The sequence below is a fragment of the Pollachius pollachius genome, assembly GCF_949987615.1.
Source record: "Pollachius pollachius genome assembly, chromosome: 13".
NCBI lineage: Eukaryota > Metazoa > Chordata > Actinopteri > Gadiformes > Gadidae > Pollachius > Pollachius pollachius.
In genome coordinates, this window is record NC_136946.1 from 13,750,891 (window position 1) to 13,772,284 (window position 21,394).

The 21,394-nt window shown below is 44.8% G+C and overlaps 1 protein-coding gene across 2 annotated transcripts; it reads right to left on the minus strand.

Annotated features, from left to right (window-relative positions):
- Positions 1 to 35: 35 nt before the first annotated feature.
- Positions 36 to 20,148, minus strand: osbpl3b (oxysterol binding protein-like 3b). Of its 2 annotated transcripts, none has more exons than XM_079748839.1 (22): positions 20,030 to 20,148; positions 14,697 to 14,870; positions 13,763 to 13,879; positions 12,633 to 12,686; positions 12,295 to 12,408; positions 11,870 to 12,022; positions 11,373 to 11,463; positions 11,085 to 11,188; positions 10,888 to 10,977; positions 10,552 to 10,711; positions 10,112 to 10,236; positions 9,608 to 9,739; positions 9,272 to 9,365; positions 6,116 to 6,378; positions 5,226 to 5,363; positions 4,895 to 4,958; positions 4,669 to 4,747; positions 4,121 to 4,265; positions 3,267 to 3,411; positions 3,009 to 3,135; positions 2,458 to 2,580; positions 36 to 1,035 (listed from the first exon to the last, which is right to left on the minus strand). In XM_079748839.1, the coding sequence occupies exons 2-22, from the start codon at positions 14,769 to 14,771 to the stop codon at positions 1,014 to 1,016; spliced, it is 2,415 nt and encodes an 804-aa protein (XP_079604965.1). In that variant the 5' UTR covers positions 14,772 to 14,870; positions 20,030 to 20,148; the 3' UTR covers positions 36 to 1,013. The 2 variants fall into 2 exon arrangements, with proteins under 2 accessions (XP_079604965.1, XP_079604964.1); XM_079748838.1 differs by having other exon boundaries at positions 37 to 1,039.
- Between the last annotated feature and the right edge of the window lie 1,246 nt (positions 20,149 to 21,394).

Consider the following 21,394-nt stretch of genomic DNA (forward strand, 5'->3'; position numbering starts at 1 on the left):
CTACATTATTATTGATTCAAGGTTACTTATTCTATAGTGCTACTATAGGAAATGGGCATATATGGATATGCTCATTGCATCCGACCCAAAACAAGGCACAACTTTTTGTTCAACCCATTAACATTTTATTCCCTTCAGACAAAGTATTATTGCATTATTTTCCCCCTCAACTGCGGAACACTATTACTATGGTAATGACTGATGGCGAGAAGGCAGCATTATGGTTGTAGTTTGAGTTCATGTAGTCCCAACACCAATAGGATGAACAAATCCAGGTTTCACCTTTGAGTCCCATCAATCATTTTGTTTTCCACTGAACAGAATAAATCTGGAAATCTGATTTGATAATATCATCAAGTAGTCTGCCTCAGATGGCAATCATAAGTTTGTTAGTGGTGTTCGTGTGTGTTTGTATGTGTGTGTATTTGTGTGTGTGTCTGTGTATATAACTGCTACAGCAGTTGTTTGAGAACAGCATTATCTTAAAAAGGCACGATTGTGATATGTGTGTGGGTGTGTGTGTATAGATTAAATAGGACTATGCATTATATGCATAAGCAACACTAATAGCTCACTTGTCAAATCAGAATACACCTTCCGATGAGGTGGGAAAAAAATAAGAAATAGGGTGACCAACCGTACCCTAAAGTTCTTGATCAACATAATTTAAAACAGCAGTGCGAGAGTGAAATATGAAGCGGCTGTCACCATCCTGTTCAGTTTTGGTCCAGAAGAGAGAGAAAAAGAAAAAAAAAAACAGGAAGTAGGAAATCCATATTTGGTCACGGCCACCATGACTCCAGGACAGTTCTAAGTCGGCATCCTCCAGAAGCAGGTCAACTGGTCTGTGGCGTCCTTCCTCCTCGGTGTGGCAGCGGGAGGACGGAGATGCCCACGCATGGGGCACGAGAAGGACAGAAGCCCCCCCCCCCGCCCCTCTCATCACCACAGAGGGGCAAAGTCCATCTTGGCGAAGCCAGGGTCCCGCCGCTGATCCCAGTACGTGCTGTCGGTCACCCAAGTGTCATCCTTCGACTTTCTTTGAATGATAGAGTAACGTGGAAATACCCTGCATTATTACATTGTGGTACATCGTATGCCCACATCCTGTCGTACCTGGGCATGTCTGGCCGACACACATGCAATACCAATGCATTTGTTTTCTACGACTGTCTACCTGAGACATAATTCAATGCCGTTGTTGTTTTTTTGCTATTGACATCGTTTTTTTTCGAAGGCAAACTAAAGTAATAAATATATTTTTTGTCTGCTCACTAAGTAGGCACCTGCAACACCTGTCTTTAGCCTTATTGTACGTTTTCGTGGAAACGAGGGGTGCATGTGAGGATGTGGGTGCAGCTGTGAGTGTGTGGTTTGTTGGCTAGAGAATCTCGTCCAAACCATCTGGAACCACGATAAATTACTTGTAAGAAGAAAACCACAAACAAAATACTTTCCACTTTGAGTCAATTGGAGCAACATCAACTATTTTGCTTTGAATACAAAGCAAAATATACCACACAGACTCATGGCATGAACGCTGCACAACAACATGTTGCGAAAATAGTTTGCAGAACTTTCACAATGGTTTAACTGTTCAGCAGGTCATATACTTTTGTATGAATATGCAGTGATATTTCAACAGCTCCCAGTCATTTCACTTCCTCTTCAAGTGCTGGTTTTTGCCACTGACAAGCTCAGATTATTATAATAAGTGAATAACAACATTATGGTAAGGATCCCTACAGTACAAATACATTCATCTTTATGTATCCAAGTTTTACATTTTGCAGAAATAGCCCCCCAAAAAGTACTATTTTACTCTTTCTTATTCTACTCTTTTGAGGCAAATGTCAGTGTTTCGTATGTGGGAATTCAAAGACACATAACTATCAATCTGTGTTTGTTTACCGGGATGTATCATTTGGTAGAAGAGTGGAGGATCTAAATGCATTGCTTAAGCTGCCCTTAACACTGAGCAAGATGTACAGGATGCATGTGCACGGCCAGCAGAGGTAACCACATGTAGTTAATACTACATTTTTTGCGATCCTCGTGAAAACATCCTGATCTCGTGAGCTCCATTGTATTAACTCGTAGAACATTCGAGTAACCTGCGATGGAGAAAATTTGGAGCCATTCTCCAAATAAACAGCAAATCAGCATTGGTTTTGAGGCGGGTTTAGGTGGGACGCAATAAGAAGCGACTGTTCAGTCTAAACAACATGGCGGCTTCCGTTGATCTGATTGGTTGAATTGGCCCGTCTATCACCAACATAGGTGGTGATAGATTTATCGTGTGATAGGTTTATCCAATCTGCTAACCAGTATTTTCCTCCCTTCCCAAAAGTTCTCAGACAGAAGGTTCCCAGACGGTTATGCTAAGCAAATGCAAATCAATCCACCTGGCGGAGTCAGGTTATATTTGTGCAGCTTTTCACAAAAAAGGTTGCATACCTGAAGAAGCGTGGCTTGTGAGTCAAGTTGTTGTCCTGCAGAACCTGTCTCCTCTCTCGCTGCAGCTGCTCCAGACGCTGCTTCTGTTCCTCAGCACCATCCACGTTACCCTCCTCCAACATCCTAGAGACATAGAGAGAGAGACATAGAGAGAGAGACATAGAGAGACAGACAGACAGAGAGATAGAGAGAGAGAGGGTCAGAGACACAGATAGAGACAAAGAAAATGGAGGTGATCATTTGAAAGTGCACCACCTCGGTACTAATTATCCACACTATAAAAATTGTCATTATTCCCATAATATAAACATACCCTCTCTCGGATTCGCTTCGAGCGCTTTCCTTACCTCTTTAATATCCCTGCTATCCCCGGCTGACCCGGCCTGTTTTATATTTCTGTTGATTGATTTTAACGTTTGTATGTATTGTATAATTGTAAAGATGTTGTTCTATATTTGAATTACTCTATGTGAAGTATACTCTATGGTCCCAAGGATACACGGCGAGGGGATAGTGTGTGTGAGGTGGGGGGGGGGTTATGGGGTTCAGACCTCTGGTCAGGCCTGAAGCGGGTGTCTGTGGGGGGCAGGAGGGCCCTCAGGTCGGGGTCCAGCTCGTTCAGCTCCACCGCAAACTGGGTGAAGCCGTAGTACTGCTCGTGGGCCAGGGGCATGGGGTCTGCACGCACGCACACACACACACACACACACACACACACACACACACACAGACACAATGAAATAGTCTTTTTTTAAATTAAGATGATTTTGGATTTTGGATTATAAATATTGCTTCTGAGTGTGACTTACTTGCTCTCCAGATGCAAGTGGACATGGGCGGGTCCCCTTGGTAGAGGCTGTCATGCCACTTGCCAAATATGGAGTGTACCACCCTCCCATCCGCGTCCGTCACCACGCCTTCGATCTCGTTCACTGTCGAGCTCCACGACTTTGCCTGCAAGTCAGGGAGGAATCATCATCTGGGTGTCAGAGGTAGAACGTACAAGCAAGGAGTCGGTATTGAAAAGGGATTTTATAAAAACATCATCATAATGTAGTGTGGTTTGCAGTACTATCTACATAATGTAGATAGTATGAAGATGATGGCTCTGAGAGATGTGTTGTTCATCTAGCCACAAGGGGGTGCTATTGTACTTTAAAGAGACATTTGGGCTTGAAGAGGATGCACCAAAGCACACCCACAAAGTTTTTGGGGATTATTAAACCAATAGGTTCTTACTTCAATGATCAAGAAAGTATATCCAAACACATACACATCTCCTGCTTATAAGCAGAACTTAGCATTGCAAGAATGTGATTCGATCCTCCATGATTTCATTGGATCATGCCAAATGTTGACGCTTCCCAGCCGTGCCTGTTGGCAGGCTTCATGTGACGGGAAGGGTAGACTCTGCCATTTTACTGATGGAAAGTTAATCGCATAAGTGGCGCCATTGCACAAGCGGTCTTCACAACCAAACAATTCAGCTGTAGAAATAGTCACATAATCTGTGTGCCCTTTGCTGTATCGCTTGTATGCTATAAAAGGTTTCAGAAAAAAATGGAGAAAGTTCAGTTCATTCAGGTGAAAATGTGTCAGTATTTTCTTGGATGGTGAGTAGGATAGTGCAGGAATAAAGAGCAGAAGGCCAGAGTTTCCGGACCTTGACGAATGTGACTTTGCACTGGCAGCCGTCGCTGTTGAGGTTGCGTACGGTCATCTCCCCGTAGTGCTCGATCCACCGCTGACCGCTCAGTATGTTGTGGATGCAGGAGGTCACTTTGTTCCACTCGTAGTGGTCCCCAAACCTAGGACACAGACACACACACGTACAGACACACACCCACACAGAAAGACACACACACACCCACACAGAAAGACACACACACACCCACAGAGAGACACACACACATCCACACAGAAAGACACAAACACACACACACTCAGAAAGACACAAACACAGTCACACACACAGAAAGACACACACACACACACACACAGATAGACACACACACACATTTAAAAGTATAGAAAGACACGTGCACAGAAAGATAAATACATGAAGAAAGAAACACACACACACACACAGGTACGTGTTTAGGGCTCGTGAGGCGAGCTTGTGACAGTTGGTTGCCACAAGTCGACGTGGACTATATGCAGAGTAGCATGAAATGAGATGCTAATAGTTCACAGTAAGCGGAGTAGACCTACGCTGGTAGGGTGACATGTGTGGTTCCCATGGGAACTATCTCCATGGATTTCCCCCAGAACTTGTTCTTCCACCGCATATCTACGTGAGAAAGAAATACAAAGACAGAAAATGGTTTATCGGAGCACAGCCACAAATGAAGTCACAAACACACACACATACGCATACTCAGGGGTTGGAGGGTTGCTGGGGGTTAATGTCCCAGACGAACTGAGGTCACTCGCTCACCTTGGCTAAAGGTGAAGTTCTTTGAATCGCAGTGACAGGCGGAAACAGGTGGGTGATGACTCACCTGCCCAACAGAGGGGTGGGAAAGTGTAATATTCATGTTATTTATGTTTATTCATGATTTATTTGGATTTTCATATGCAGATGTATTTCCATTAAAAGAACAAAGGAAAGGAAATGGAAATGAAAATAATCAAAGAGTCTAAATTGGACAGTACGTTATGGAGATCTGTTCTTTCAGAAGATCAGATGAGGGTCGAAATGTAAATGCAAAAAAATGACCAAATGACGAATGATCCCAGTGTGTCCCGGTCTCTGTCCCAGTGTCTACCTGCTCAGCGATGAAGCGGAAGCCCTTGTCGGCCCTGGAGCACTCGTAGGTCTCTCCCAGAACGGGGTTGAAGGGTTTGCTGCCCGCCCGGTGGTAGCTGGACGCGTAAGCAGACACCGCAAACGTAGCCACGTAAACCTGCATGGAGACAACCGGGAGACCTACTGTTGAGCCATGTCTGGTGGTGTTAATGGGGTCAGCTAGTGTTTCCAGTCGTACATTCAATCCCTCAACGCAGGGGTTTGGGATCTGGGTATGGAACAAGCTTTGTATTGGTCATGTTTGTGAGTTTTCCTCTGAAGTGGAGTGATTATAAAGTACACATCAATCCCCCTCAATGCTGCAGCCAACTAGACTGACATTGCTATTGCTATGAACATGACAATCAAACTGATTCATCACATCAGGCGTGGTTGTGGGGGTGTAGCCAGCAGTTTGGTTGACTTTAACTTGACACCCAAAAGGACAATAGAGGGCATTACCTATTAATATCTTATCCTGAATGGTTGCACAGTCAAGACGAGGTTTGAGCAAGGATCATCAGGATCCGGATCAGTCCATATAATCACAAAGTCATCCTAAATATCCCTTTTCCTCTACAACAAGCTGTTTAACGGTTTGGTTTTCCTCCGAAAAATTGTGTTGAGAAAAATCGAATGTGTATAATAATAATAATAACAACAATAACAACAACAACAACAACAACAACAACAACAACAACAACAACAACAACAACAACAACAACAACAACAACAACAACAACAACAACAACAACAACAACAACAACAACAACAATAATAATAATAATAATAATAACGTGTTAAAAAAAAGCAACTAAGAAGAAATAAGAGAGGAAATAGGAGGTGAAAGGCGTGGCTAATGGGACGTACCATGCGCTGGTGGGGGTCCTGGGTGTGGCTGGCTGTGTCCAACAGCTCGCTGTACTCCAGCTCCTCACAGAGCCGCTGCAGCGTGTTGATTGGCTCGTTGAGCTGCACGGGCATGGCCACCTTGGACAGGTCCTTGCCGATGTTGTTGCGCAGGATGTTCCACACGCTCACGCCGCCGCAGCCCGGGCTGGGCGACGGCAGCGTGGAGCGGCGACGCACCAGGGGCGCCGAGGAAGAGGAGACGCCGTCTGAGGGCGGGGGTCCTAGGGGCGGGCGGCGGTCAGTTTGGGAGGAACGTGATTACAAAAGATGTATTTGTAGTTTGCTTTGTTAATGTTTCCATGTTAATCACACTCACACACACAGACACGTCATATAGCATCAGTCATATAAATGTCATCATGTAAACATCTTGATGCCTTAAAAAATGACTACAAGTTGACTGCGAACGGACACACGCAGACACACACAATCCGTATTACAATAGAGTCATTAAAGGATAACTTTGGGATTTTTTTCACCATGACCCTATTTTCACTCTTGGTCAAAGTGACTAATTGCGAAAAAAATCGTTGGAAATTGGCCCAGTATTGAGCAAGAGCGCTTCAGCCATAGCAGCCTGTGTTCAGCCGCAATTTAACCATCAGGGGCAACAGCTCCCCGTCATTTCACTTCCTCTTCAAGTGCTTTTTATTCCACTGACAAGCTCAGATTATTATTATAAGTGACTAACAACATTATGGCAAGGATCCCTATGGTAAAAATACAACCTTCGGCTCTTTGTTCTGGGACAACAATGTATCGCTCACGGAGAAGTCTCGCTCTCAGTCGTTATGCCTCGAATGCTGGTCCACTAAGTGTCAGGAAGAGAACGGTGAGAGCTGGAGAGAGGAGTGCCGACAATAGTATGTTGTGTTGCATTTTAGATCATTTAGTATTGTCTCAAATATTTTGGATTGAGATTGCATTGACGATGGGGCAATGATCCTCAATTTCCAGGGAAGGCAACGCAGGGAAGGCAAGCCAGGCCACGCCCCTTCCAGACAGCACAGCCGCCCAAGACCCGGTGCCCCAAGAGGGGGATGGGGAAATACCCTGTCGCCCTGCTGGAGGGGTGCTCTACCAAGGGCTGATGGCGGCCCCTCTGTGGAGCTAACACCACAGCCAAGAGATTGAGCCTCAACCAGCCCCTCAAGACCCTCAAGGTCTTGAGGGGCTGGTTGAGGCTCGCCCAGGCCATGGGTTGAGGCTCGCCCAGGCCATGGGTCTCCAGGATGGTTGGGGAGGGGAGGCTGGCGGGTCACACTGGGGAGGTGTGGGGACAATGGGTTTTGAGGGCCGTTTTTTTTTATTTTAGGTTAGGCTGCTCCGCAACGCCTCAATTTGGCATAAGTGGTGCGTTTGCTAGTGTGTGGTTGATGGCTGGTTTAAGCAGCCTCACCCGGCCCGAGTCATCTTGATTACACTTCGGGGCTGGGTGAGGCTACACACCTGTGTTTCATTGTGTAATTAATGCATACTGAATACACTGGGCCATAACCACACACTCAGGAGAACTCTGACACGGCAGCAGGAAACACCTGGGCTGTGTTCCAATATCCATTCTTCCCGTACTTACGATACTTATGGTGCGTTTTTAGTATTCTCTGCGAACCGACTCGGACCTCGGATGTGACGTCACGCCCACCCTTCAATCGTTTTATTATGTTTCGCTCAGTCGTTGGAGGAAAACATGGACGCCACCCGGAGAGCTGTTGTCGCGGTAGCATTGGCAGAGTACCAGGCGCTCCAAAATAGGCCATAGGCAGAGATACGGACGCAGTAAGGTATTGCAGTAATACGAGTGATTGAAATTGCCATTTAAACCACCAAAGCGGTCCAAGCACAATGAAAACAGTTCATACTTCAAGTCACACTGGGCGCAGCCATCTTGAAATCTGTCTCCGAATTTTGCTCGGCCTCCTCTGAGTTCATCCGAGCAAGCAAGTTCGCCGTCCGAGGAAAAGGGGCGTGTTCATGCATGTCGCTAGGCAACGTCCTCGGACCTCCGAGACGGATGGATAATAAAACGCACCATTAGTCTGAGTGTGGATCGATGTCCATGACTTTTCGTACTCAACGGCGGCCATCTGAGGGACGTAGCGGAGGAGGCGGAGCCCGGCTGAGTCATTTTGTAGTTTTTAGAGCTTTTAATAGCTGCTACGCGTAAAGAGGGATGTCTCGGGTGGGTGACGAGCCACGGCGGCAGTCCCGCTCGTAATTTCCGGTTAGTGCACCACGGACAATTCGATTTGGAACAACACTGACATTTGAAAATCAGTGGGTGTGGATAGTGTAGTACGTTTAAGTGACCTCATGGCAAGTATGGATATCGGAACACAGGACTGCTCTGCGTATAATATTGCTCAAACATTATAATTAGCCGGTTTATCAACCTTTGTCCACGTTTCTGAAGAACTTTCAAGTCTGAGTGTGGGAAGGGAAAACTGCGATAGTTACATTGCAGCCAGGAAGAGCTGCAATGGCTGAAGCCCTCTCGCTCAGTCCAGGACCAATTTCAAATGTGTTGTATGCACCAGTCACTTATACTCAAAATGATGGGGACATAGGGTCCAGGTTGAAAAAGCCTGAAGCGTTCCTTTAAGCGAACACTAAAGCCCCATTCACACCCTACGGTAAATACGGATAGGAACCCTTTCGTCCGGTCCCGGATGTTGTTTCGTCCATCAGTGGGTCCGTCGCCTCTGAACTTACAAATCCGGAGTGCTCCGGGAGAAACGGAGCAATACCAACGTCAATCGAGGCGGCAGTATAGAGTCAAAAGACCAACCATTCGCGAAAATAGAGAGTAGTATAATATCTGAGATGTATATATTGTATTTCACGTTTTATCCTTATATTATACTATATACCTGACCTTTTTATTTTATTGTTCAACTGCTTTGGCAATGAGTTATAACTGGTCATTTAAAAATGGCACAACATTTTGAGGAGATAATCTGCGGGTTGGTGAGGGGTGTCACATGTCTCCGACGCGTAGGCCTACACTTTTTGTGCCTTTTTTTTGCCGATTTCGGATGACACAAGGCAAAATCATCTCCTCTACAGATGCCATGTTTGCCACACACACACACACACACACACACACACACACACCTAAGGTTTGCCTTTCGTTGCCCCCCTCGTTGCTGTAGGTATCCATGGAGACACTGTCGCTGACATCGCTGATGTAGGAATCGTCGTCCGATGCCTGCAGGGAAGCGAATCAATCACAGAAAGGTCAGCGTTTGAGCTCTATGCCTCACACCCAAAGCTTTCCCACAACATAGATCGGGGGTACATTTGTCAGCAGGCAAGCAGATCTCAGTAGGCCCTAGAAGCGGGGATTTAGCTGGATATATTATATAGAACTCAAAAGATTAGTGGACGGACCAAAATAAATCACCATGAATGTTCCAAGAAATTCTACTAATGTAGAGGATGACATCTGACCTCGTTCTCAGAGGAAGAGGACGAGAGGAAGTACTCATGGGCGTCGAAGAACTCGGACATGGAATCCGTGATGGAAGTTTTGCTGTCATTGGAAGCCTGGTGGACGAGGGGGCGGGATGTGTCTGGGCAGTCCTGATTGGATGAGCAAAAAGGCCATGAGAACCTGCGCTGTGACAGGCTTTTCACCACACCCATCCACTTTTGTTCAGACTTCCTTGAGATAAAACCCATCCACTGCTTCAAACTGTGTGCTTATTTGAAAAGGTTGAGGTGCTTTACATCCCTTCCTGTCCACTCCTATGTATTGCACTCCAGATTTGAACGTCAAGGTATTTTTTTTTAAATACATTTTTAGTAATAGTATTTTTTTTATATATATTTTAGAATATTTTTATACCTTGGTAACTGGAATGAAAGCGGCGGTTGCATTTCGCAGCGTTATATGGTTTTGGTTTAAAAGAGACCCACCCAGAGTAATAACAACCTGAGCAGGTACTGGCTTACCCCGGAGTATGCAGTCTTGAGGCCTAAAACCTGGTGCGACTGAGGAGCTGTCAGGTCCACGGTATGCCTCACACGGTCTCTTTCCATCGACAGGGAGCTGAAGGCCGACTTCAGCGTGGTGTGGACTGCAGAGACAGGAGAGCATCAAGGCGAGGGAGTTTTGCATGCCTTTAAATGCACAAAGGAAAGCTGATTGTTTTCCGGGCAAAGATGTCTGGGTAACGTAAGCCGGTTTCCCGCAGAGGGAAAGCTAGATTACCGGACCTAGGTAAACCGATCTTGATGCAAAATCTGTGTTTTTTGCTGGATTTTTAAGGGTTATACGTCATCTGTGTAGCAGGCCTGTCAATGCCGAACCAGGTTTCCTTAATAGTACAGATACGCCCATGGAGGCCAACAGGTATCTAACCATAGCTAATCAAACCGTGGTAGGCACTCACTGTTGTTGGCCAGCCTGCAGAAGTCCTCCTGTAGCCGGTTGGCATCGGTAGGCGAGTCTGGGGACTCAGGGAAGGAGTCGGGAGAGATGGGCTCGGCGGTGGACAGGTTGGGATTGGAGGCGTGGAGGCGAGGGTTTTTGGAGGAGATGCAGCTGGGGACCTGTAGTGGGGGGGGGGGAAGAGTGAGTGCGACAAGACAATTATCATCTACCCATCCCTAATCAATCCCCCACTGGTTAATCGTGACACATGTTCAGGTGCCATCCCCTCTTTTCACAACTGGTAAACCACTGGGGGAGAGGGAGCGTTTAAATGAGGCCCCTGTGTACCACTCACCTGCAGGGAGGCTTTGCCTTCCTTGCCGCTGTTCTTGGAGCGCCATCTCCTCGGCCGTTTCTCCTTCTTTGGGATGTCGTACGTCGAAGCCTTGGGTCAATAATAAAGCAGAGCTGGATTATCTGTTATTTGTTTGTTGTATTGCGTGTGTGTGTGTGTGTGTGTGTGTGTGTGCATGTGTGTGTGCATGCGTGTACCTGTAGTGCACTTATGGCTGGGGCGGAGTACGTGCGGTGAAGGACTTCCATGCTCTTCAGCAGCAGGTTGAGTTCCAACAGGTAGGACCCACATTCCTCCAAGTCTATCACACACACACAACACACACACACACACACACACACACACACACACACACACACACACACACACACACACACACACACACACACGCAAACATGCGACACCACCATTGGAACATTTGAACCTCATGCATATAACATGCTGTAGGCATGCATCGTGTTCACAGAGGGGAGGAGAGCACGGACCTCTGCAGCAGTTTTCCATGTCCTCCGAGGTGTGGAGCCAGGCACTGAGCTTTGCCTGGTGAACGGACGCCTGCTTGGTGAGTGTGGCCCTCTGGGTGGGAGGGTGGAGGGAGGGAGGTTTAGTTGACCTTACATCTACAACTCTTATGTCAACAAAACAATGTATATCGTAGTATGCTTTTAGTTATTTTAGAGATGGCGAGAGACAGAGACTGAGACACATACACACACAGAGAAAGAGACAGAGACTGAGACAGAGATCAAGAACACCTAATCAAAACACAGAGACAGTAACAAATACAGATGCAAATTCTCTCTTTTCTCCCGTGAGAAATAGAGAATGTGAGAAGCATTAATAGAGAGAGAGCGCAAACAGAGAAGAAAGACAAACACTGGGGAAGTAACCCACAGGAGACATCAAGTGAATGAATGGCTTTGGGACCAGCATACTATAATGTTGAGCTATTCATCACCACGATCCTCATGATATAGCTCACCTTCCTCATGGAGTCGTTGAGGGAGGCTGAGGGCGAGGTGTGGGGGTGGAAGAGGTGCCTCTCGTGGGGGTACATGGCAATCTCGTTCTGACGGAACACGCGGTGGTTGCGGAGCTTACCCACCCACTCCTCGAACAGCTCGGGGGACTTGACCTGGCCGTGCCCATACATACACACATCCAGTCATAAGGTGTAAAGATGTAAAGATGTAAATATATCCCTTCTATGATTTAATTTGATTGACTGATTGTCATTGAGCAGATGCCTTAATCCAAAGTAATATGAAGGGGTTAGTGTGTGTGTGTGTGTGTGTGTGTGTGTGTGTGTGTGTGTGTGTGTGTGTGTGTGTGTGTGTGTGTGTGTGTGTGTGTGTGTGTGTGTGTGTGTGTGTGTGTGTGTGTGTGTGTGTGTGTGTGCGCGTGTACCTTCAGGTGATAGATGTTGTCCTCTGTGTCCAGATCGATGCACATGGCCTTCTTCTTGATCGTCATGACGGACAGACCGGCGTCGATACAGCCGTGCAGCTTTCCCTTCCTCAGCTGGACGAGAATAGGGTAGTGAGTGAGTGAGTGAGTGAGTGAGTGAGTGAGATAGAGAGATAGAGAACGGGACAGAGACAGAGAGTGCGAGAGAGAGATCTATTTCATTGGAATGCATGTGCGTACATATACAATTAATGTTTTTATGAGTGTGTGACTGAGTGAATGTTTGCGTTTGTATGTATTGTTTAGAATAATGTGCAGCCCACATGGGAAATACCTACATCCGCTTCCCGCTTTGAATACTTCAGAATGCCTTTCTCCAGGACAAAGTACCTCTGAGAACATGAGGGAACAATCAGGGCATTAATCAAAAGCACAGTATTGCCACCAACTCATACTTGGCTGTTTTGGTCCACTCTTGGTTAGGTTCCTGGTTTTGATCCTACGGTAGAGAACATTTGGCTTTGGTTTCTATGTTGCCATAACAACGCATTGCTTTGTACTCCTCACTTTACATTTCTGTGTACCTCTTTGAAGCAACCTTTTAAATGTATGGCTACACAAAGGAACACATTAGGATGAAACATGATAGTTATTTAGGTTCCACTGTGGGGTTTAGGTAATCCCACATATCATCAATGAGATGTTTTTACATGAATACTTAAGAGATTAATCACGATACATACAAACTATCATTGAAAAACGTATTACTGGAGCAAACCTGGAAAGATAAAGTTTTTCAATACGAATGTGTATTGAAACAAATACCTGATTGCTCTCAATGCATGATGTAAACGGATCCCTTTAAAAAGGTGCAACTGTCAAATTAGTCCGAAAAATGGGGGCAGCATATAACCAGAAAGTTGTGGTGTCTAGTGTCCACCCTTATCGTAACAAACAAGGAAATGCAAAGTCCCTTCCCAAGGTCTTCTGTCCCAGCTCCTCCCTCTACTTTTCCTCCTTCAAGAGATCCGATGTCATTGTACTAAGACATGGTTGCCAAGAGGTTAGAATATGCCCTCTTGGCAGCACTGCTTCTACTTCCCCCATGGTGGACTGAGGTCAGTCTCGACCCGGCATTGAAGGCAAGCGCCACTTGAGGTACAAAGTGCTATTGCAAGACAGTACGGGCCGATGCTGCCTGTGATAGCTTCTACCTAGCTTCTACCCAGTTCATTTTAGAAATTGGACACGTACAGCTTGACCCTTTAGGGCCTTTGGGTGGTTCTTCAATACCGTCACCTTGTGTGCTCATATTCACGAGTGCAAACATGAGTCATGAGAATCAACAACGATTATCACTCATCCTGTCACTAGCAGTCAAGTAAACACCTTTTTTTAGGTTTGTGTAACCACAAAGCTCACAGCGATGCCAGGTGCGTTACATTTCTAGAGATCTCTGGGTGCTCACCTTGTGCCATCCTTTCATGGGCCATTTCCTTCTCTTCAGCAGGTAGCCCTCCTGGCTCTCCGGCTCCTGAATGTTGGCCGGCCCACCCCTCAGGCCCTCCACGATCTCCCAGCTGTCCTGTGGAGTCCAGGCACGGGAAAGAGGGCTTTCATTTTAGAGGTTTCATTTTAGGATCTTGATTTTTACGTTTACCAAAACAAAATAAAACTAGCGTGTAGGCAGTTGGACAGGTTTCTGGTGTATCTCGTGTTTTGACATGTACTACACAGTGTTTCCCCTCGATTTTTTTGTAGCAGCGGTGCTGTGAGTTGGTAACCTAGCAACGCTTAGGGGGGTCTGGGGGCATGCCACCCCCCCCAGAAGAAAATTGTGAAAAATAACCCTTAAAATGGTTACTTCTGGTGAGATTTTAAGGGGGAAAATGTACAGATTGAGCTTCCAAATATGACATAACAACCAACAGAGTCGAGGTATCTGCTCAGACCAGATCATTGTGAAAATGTGCCTTGAACTTGGCAGAAACCTTTTTTTTTTTGCACAAATTTTTTTTTTGCAGTTGCCGCTGACGATCCAGCAGCGGCGAATGCATATAGGGGAAACACTGCACTAAATGATGATGTGGGTCATTAAAAATAAACATAATAACATCTTAGGGAAAATAATTTCCCTATGTGGACAAATAATAAACTAAGTAACTAACTTAAGAAAAAAAATATCAGCCATTTATTTTGTAATACCCAAGCCAGACTACAAAAGTATAACCAACCATTCCAAAATAATCAGCTTTATAATAGACTTAAACAGCCTATTTAAAACTAAAAAAGACAAATACACACGTACACATTCGGTTATGACCATCGTGGCCTTTGAACCGATTAAGGCTGATCTTTAAAAAGGTACTTTTCCCCTAATCTCTTATACGTGGAAACCCTACCTGTGCACTCGAGCGCCTGCCGTCATGTTTGGACGAGCCGCTGCTGTCACTGTGGGTGGGCGACGTCATCGCCATTTTGTTTGTCTGCAGTTTTCCTGTGGGGTCGCTGACGAAGATCACAACGAGGGCGGTGCCTGCGGCATCCCCCTGACCTCAAGGAAAACTCAACAAGTCCTAGGGTGAAAGGTTATAGACAAGGAAAAATATACCGTTAGTTTTAACACAGGAAAATAGCATTATTACCCTCCAAATATATCAAATACAAGACATACAAAAGGCATGGTGGGAGACTACACATCATTCATTACTACTCATACTACTCATCACAGTCACGTGATTCTTGACAGGAATGAGATAACACATTCCCTGCTGATAAGATTGTTGTAGTGTTGTGGTTGTATGTACACGTTGTGCATGCACACGTTCATGATGCAGGGTTACCCTTTGATCCCGTGACATCAACATTGTGGTACGTTGTAGAAAACTGTAATAGACTGTATTGATAAAGTCATTATGCATGGACAAGGACAGGACCGGCCTTTAGAAAGACCTCTGTCCTGCAAACAAGCCAAGGAACCAGCACCCTGAAACAGCCAACATAGTAAGAGGGCATGTTTGAGAACAAGTTTTATTTCATGTATGACATACAAAGTCATGTTCAAATAGCAGTGCAAAGCTTAATTAAGCTGCTACTTCGGCTCCTCGTAGACATTAAATGATAATTACAAGTATCAGAGTGAACAGGTAAAAATAAATTCTATAAATAAAATGAAAGTAAGAGAGAAATTAAATCAGAAGAATATTCAGTTGTATTTATGTGTACAGACATGACGCTGTGCATCTGGATGTTTCTCTTTTCTTTTTGATTTGCAGACAACCAACAACCAACAACACATCAGTGCACTCCTCATGAGCTTCTAACCACATCGGAAGAGATGAAGATCAAAAAGAGAGGAGTCTCCGTCAAGAACACAAACGTCCAAAAACTTGTAAGAAATGCGTCAATCGCACTTCCAGTAGCTGTGGTGCAACAGCCATCCCACCCTTCCCCTTGTCTTCATAAATGTCATGTTTGAGCATGATCTGATGCAGGCTGAGTGAGCATGTGTTGAGCTGCAAACTGCGGGTCTGGCTGTTTGTGTTCCAGAGCCACTCCCTCCGTTACAGTCAGAATAATGCCTCCGCCAACATCAATGCTTCAGGGTCATGTGCATGAATTAGCCCACTAGTGACACCTTTTTTATTTAGTTTTAATACTCTGTCTGGCTATGAGTGTGTGTGTGGGGGGGGGGAGAGCTTCTGTCTTTCTTTGTATGGTGGCTGGGGTTTTTGTGTGTGTCTACTTCTACGTACGTGTATGTGTGTGTGTGGGTTCATTTGCTAGTTGCCCAATGTCTGACTAAAACCCAGTAACATGCCCAGGACGTGAGTCATCAAAGGAAAGAATGTGGTCGGCACTTTGTGTCGAAAAACCCTGGCAATGAGGCACTCTGGGCAGCAACAGACAAAACACACCACTGTATCAGTATTGCAGCCTAAAAAGCAAGACAAGCATTGGTTATGGTTCTTACTACTGTACTTTATACTCCATTAGGGTTTCAAGGTTTGAACCCTTTTTGAGCACTGTAACTCATACTGTAGGCCTATTCTTATTTCTACCTCGTTGTAACATCTTTATAAAAAATTAACAACACCGCCTTCTAAATATGCAACGGAGCACTCGTAACAATGTTCATAGGATTGTCGCTGTCAGGTCACCACTGCAAATGCAATGCACTTCTTAGGTTAATGTGCTCTTGTCAACCCTGAACCACAGGCACATGTGGTAACATAACAGACACATTGTTCCAGCGTCGTATCTTATATCTCACTAAATACCCCGCTGATAACATCCTCTTGAATAAACAGTGGCTCGTACTACCAAGTACCACTTTATGAAACACCCTTTCTTCCATCCTCAAATATTTGCAAGCCTTCATTAACACAAGTGTACCAATTCCAGACAATAAGATAAAAAGGGAAAGCATTAGGATTAAGAAAAGACACCAACATTTTTGTTCTCTTAACCGTTAAACCAAAACTACTAGCGTGCGAGACATGTTGATCACTTGATCCCAATAAGTATGTGAGGCCCAGACAAAGAGAGTTGACTGTCTTCAAAAGCAATAGGCCTACTAACACGGCTCACTGTAAATATCCCCTTCAAAATGGGATAGAACCCTGCCGCCTTCCCCAGAACATCTCCCCAAGCGTGCCCTACTTACCCCGACCCGAGCCAGCACCGTAGCATCGCCCTGGCCACTGACACCAACACTAGCCCTGGGTGTAAGACTAGAAGACTGTCAGGTGGCGACGGCTTGGGGTTCTTATGTAACATGCGAGTGAATCATTAATGGAGCTACACCTCGTGAAGGACATGCCAAGATGGAATGGAGGAAATTTTGGCCTTAGTCAAAGTCATCAAGGCCATCGTAAAAAATAAAGGAATGCAGGTTTCAACGTCGAAAAAAAGCTAGGATGACATAAGGAAGGGATGCTGTTTTTCAGCACTAGTTTAGTTATTTTTCTTCTTATTCAGCAGTGAGATCAGGAACAAGGAGATGGTAAAATGTCAGGTATATAGGAATATAAATCCTACAAATTTGTTAGTTTTTCCCAAGGATTAAGAAAATTTGTAGAAAATTAAGATTTACATTTGCGACGTATTGTCATTCAAAAGACAGGGGTTTGCAAAGCAGGTGAGAGAAAAAGAAGTTCATATTTGCATGATGAGGGACACGTCCATGTTGGGCATTCTATGAGGAAACCAACAAGTTAGGGGCCTCCATAGAGAACCACTCAAATCTTTACCCATTACTTTAACTGAATAACAATTAGGTGGTTTCAATGGATGGACATACACAGTAAATAGACTTATATACGACTATATGGAGGCTATCCAAACACCATTTCTCCTTTCTCCATGACGACCCAGTTGATAGTATAGTCTACTGAGATTGAACAAACAATTGTTGAGAACAAAATGTCAAAATATGTAAAATAAGGCAACTGATGTTACCTAATCCGTGGCTGGTATTTTAGTCCGCTGATCAGGTGAACAAAATACCACAGTATCGTATGCGTGCCGTGCATCAATCTCTCCCCCCATTGTGCCACCAATATCTAGCGTTTTCAGGAAATTGGCACAGTGGAGAGATTTCTCCTCCACGGTATCTGAAGCTGGCAGCAGACTGAAAGCCCCCCTCCTGGGAACGCGCCGCTCTTGGACACAACAAGTGGTCTCGCTTTTTTCAGATTGTCTCCTCACAGAGCTTTAATTAGCGGAGACAGGTTTCTCCCTCTCACAGCTCTCTTTCCCCAGTCTCAGCGCTTGACGACATTAATTCATATTACTGTGAATCATGTTTTTAGTGGTTAAAGCGCAAACTATCCAGACACAGTGGAGAGGAGCCAGTAAGACATTAGGCATCTAGCCTGGAGTCGACACATTTCAAAGGCTTATCAGATATTGTAAGCTGCTGTCCAGATGCTACAGACCAGCAGCCACTTCGTACAGTACGGCATGATATAATCTGATGAATTACTATATTCCCAGGTTCAGCGCTATACCAACACATGTGCTGACAGCCTTGTAACACACACACACACACACACACACACACACACACACACAGTTCTCTAATTGGAGTATTTTCTGTCGATTAGCAGTTTCCACGATTCCAAGACAATACTGTCGATAGCCTGAGGGACTGTAAGTTTCCAGGGACAGTATGGCCCCATGCCAACACAAAAACACAATCCTATTGTCTGCACATCTCCTATCTTACATTACTGCCCTACAGGCAAAAAATTAAATCGCAGTAGACGGATCGATTGTATCTCCAGAAACTGTGAAAGCTTCTGGCAAAGCTTCCACTGTAGAATTATGACATGAAATCCTCTCGAGGATCTGCCAATACATACAAAATAAAATAGGAGGCTCTGTAAATAGACAACACGTTCTGAAACGTCCATCACTGAACACCATCATTAATGGAGAGCCATAGATCAGTATGCTAGCCCTCCCCTCATATGACCTCAGGATATCTGAACCAAGCCGGCAAGGCTATACTGCATTAGACTGGCCTGAGACCTGAGAAATGGAGATAATAGAAAAACAAATGTGCATGGCCGCATATTCTTTCTTGCCATTATCGTTCTCAAAAGGACCACAAAAACAGTGGTTTTCTATTGCACTCGAGCTCAGGCATGGAACACCAGCGCACCAACAGGAGTTTCCATGGAGACTAAACCACAAGCAAAGACGGGTGGAAGACTCGCTTGTTTATAGGCTTGAAAATCTGAAGCCATCAAACATGACATTATTAATAGAAAATTAACAAGTTGTGGATTCAAAACAGAGCAGTCCTTTTTTTTATTGCATTGCCGCACATAGGCTAAAAAGGCTTAGCAGATGAGCCACGTATTAGACAGCTTGAAATGGGTGTGTCAGAGGGATTACATGGTTTTTCGGTTTTGAATTAGTGAGTATGCAGATATCCTAAGCCTATCTTTAATTTATATGTATATATATATAAAAAAAAAATCACACTATCTTCCAATATGACCTATCGGAACTTGTAACGTTGTACGATGTGGGCCCTACCTGTGGCGGAGAGGTAAGCTCCTGTCACTCAAATCCATTGGTAACTCTAGACGGTGCTCGCCCAGCGGAGAAAGGAGGAGAATACCAGCGGAAAACCTCTGTGCACTTTGCCATATCCCTTATAAATGGCACGTTGTAGTGATTGTGAGTGTATGTATATGTGCATGTATGTATGTATGTGTATGGGGACACGTAACTTATAACGATCAATTGAAAAAAAAACAAAAAAAACATTTCCTTTTACACCACACTTAAATGTTGGACCAAGTAGCCTACTCCAATAGCAACAACTGAAGAACACTGAGGACCAGCACAGTTGTGTGTTTGTGGCGACAGGCAGAGTAGTAGGTCGGTACAGCGAGCTGCCAACACTGCACTTCAAACTTCAGCCCGCAGAGAGGAAGCCTATTGATAGCACCACTACGTTTGACTTAACGCCGAGCATAACCACCACCCAAGACAAAGTAGCCGAAACTGATTTAAAAAAAAACGTTTCACAGGAGGACGGGATAACTGTCGCTTAAAGTTTCATTAATAATTCTATCGAAAGCGGCGTTTCAATGCTAGTAACGACATGTGAAACATGGCAGCAGTCAAGGGTGTCGTAAAGGAAAGGTATTCATTGCTAGTCAAATTTATCATTGAACTGACACGAAGTGTGGATAGATATGAATATAAAAATGCTTACGGATCGGAGGGGTGAAATATATATATAATTATATATATAGACCGTATCCCGAGGTAGTTGATAAATATTCCAGCAGCTCCGCACTTGGAATGAGCGAGAGCATTGTAGAGAAGGCGGGGCGTACGGTCGACCAAAGTTGAATGAAGTTCCACTGAGCCAATGAGAAACAAACAGTAAAAAAAACGCAGAGGGCGGAAATGTTTCGAATAGCCAAACAAGCGCCCCAGTGATGTGTACAATGTACACATCAGGCTGTCCCACCCAGTGACGCTGATGGAAACATGTTCCGACCTCCAGGTGAGAGGGTAGACTAGGCAGGTAAATACCTCAGATATTGTGCGATTATATCATCTAGGAGTGGCATGAATTGGAAGCTCCAGTTACCTAAATAACACAACTCGGCGATGGTAACAGGAATATATAGAAGTAAACTGTGAATGTGTGATTTATAATGTGAGCTATGGTCGATCACATTTGTTCTGTTGAATAAATCCTTCTTAGGGGATGAAGATAAATTGCCAGTGCTACAGTGTACTCCTAGCTGAAGACCTATCTGTTTCAAGTCAATTTTGTGGGAAAGATCTTGATCTTGCAATAGCCACATAATTACCGGGACATTTCCTCTGTGGAGAATTCCCGTCTTCATGCCATTCGTTTCCCCTCATATATATATATATATATATATATATATTTCCCTTGCAAGCGCACGTCAAGACGCGTCATGTCTACACCAGGTGAAAGTTGAGGGAATATTTGAGCTTTGAGTTTTTAAATTCCACGGTGGCTGCCAAAAGCACAGAGACACAGGCTATCTCATATGCTTATTAAACACATATATTTATCTGAAAGTTTCTTTGAATTTTTCCCACAGCGTGAATTTAATTATAGACACAAGTAGAAAGGCAATATAAAAAAAGCTCCCAAGTAAAGTAATTATCTTAGCCAGCAGAGGACGACATTGTACAGTGTCTGTTCAGGCTTCAGCCAATCGGTGAGGGGTTTGCTGGTCTGGTTTCTCACTGTTGACAGCAACTTTGTTTAACCACACACAAAGCGCTCCCTCTGCTTATCTTTCAGTTGAATCAAAACGCAAAAAGGTGTGTGTGTGTGTGTGTGTGTGTGTGTGTGTGTGTGTGTGTGTGTGCGTGTGTGTGTGCGTGTGTGTGTGTGTGTGTGTGTGAGGGAAAGAGTTGTGCTATCTTCAATGAGAGCCAGTGCGCTCTGGTCTCAACGCTAGCACTACATGCTCTTTCGGTGTCATTATCCGATCCAGGCTGATTCCATGTGCAGACAATTTCTATCAGACTAACAACATCAAAGTACCCCCCCCCCCCTTTTCCCCTCCCCACAGACGTTATCCTCCTT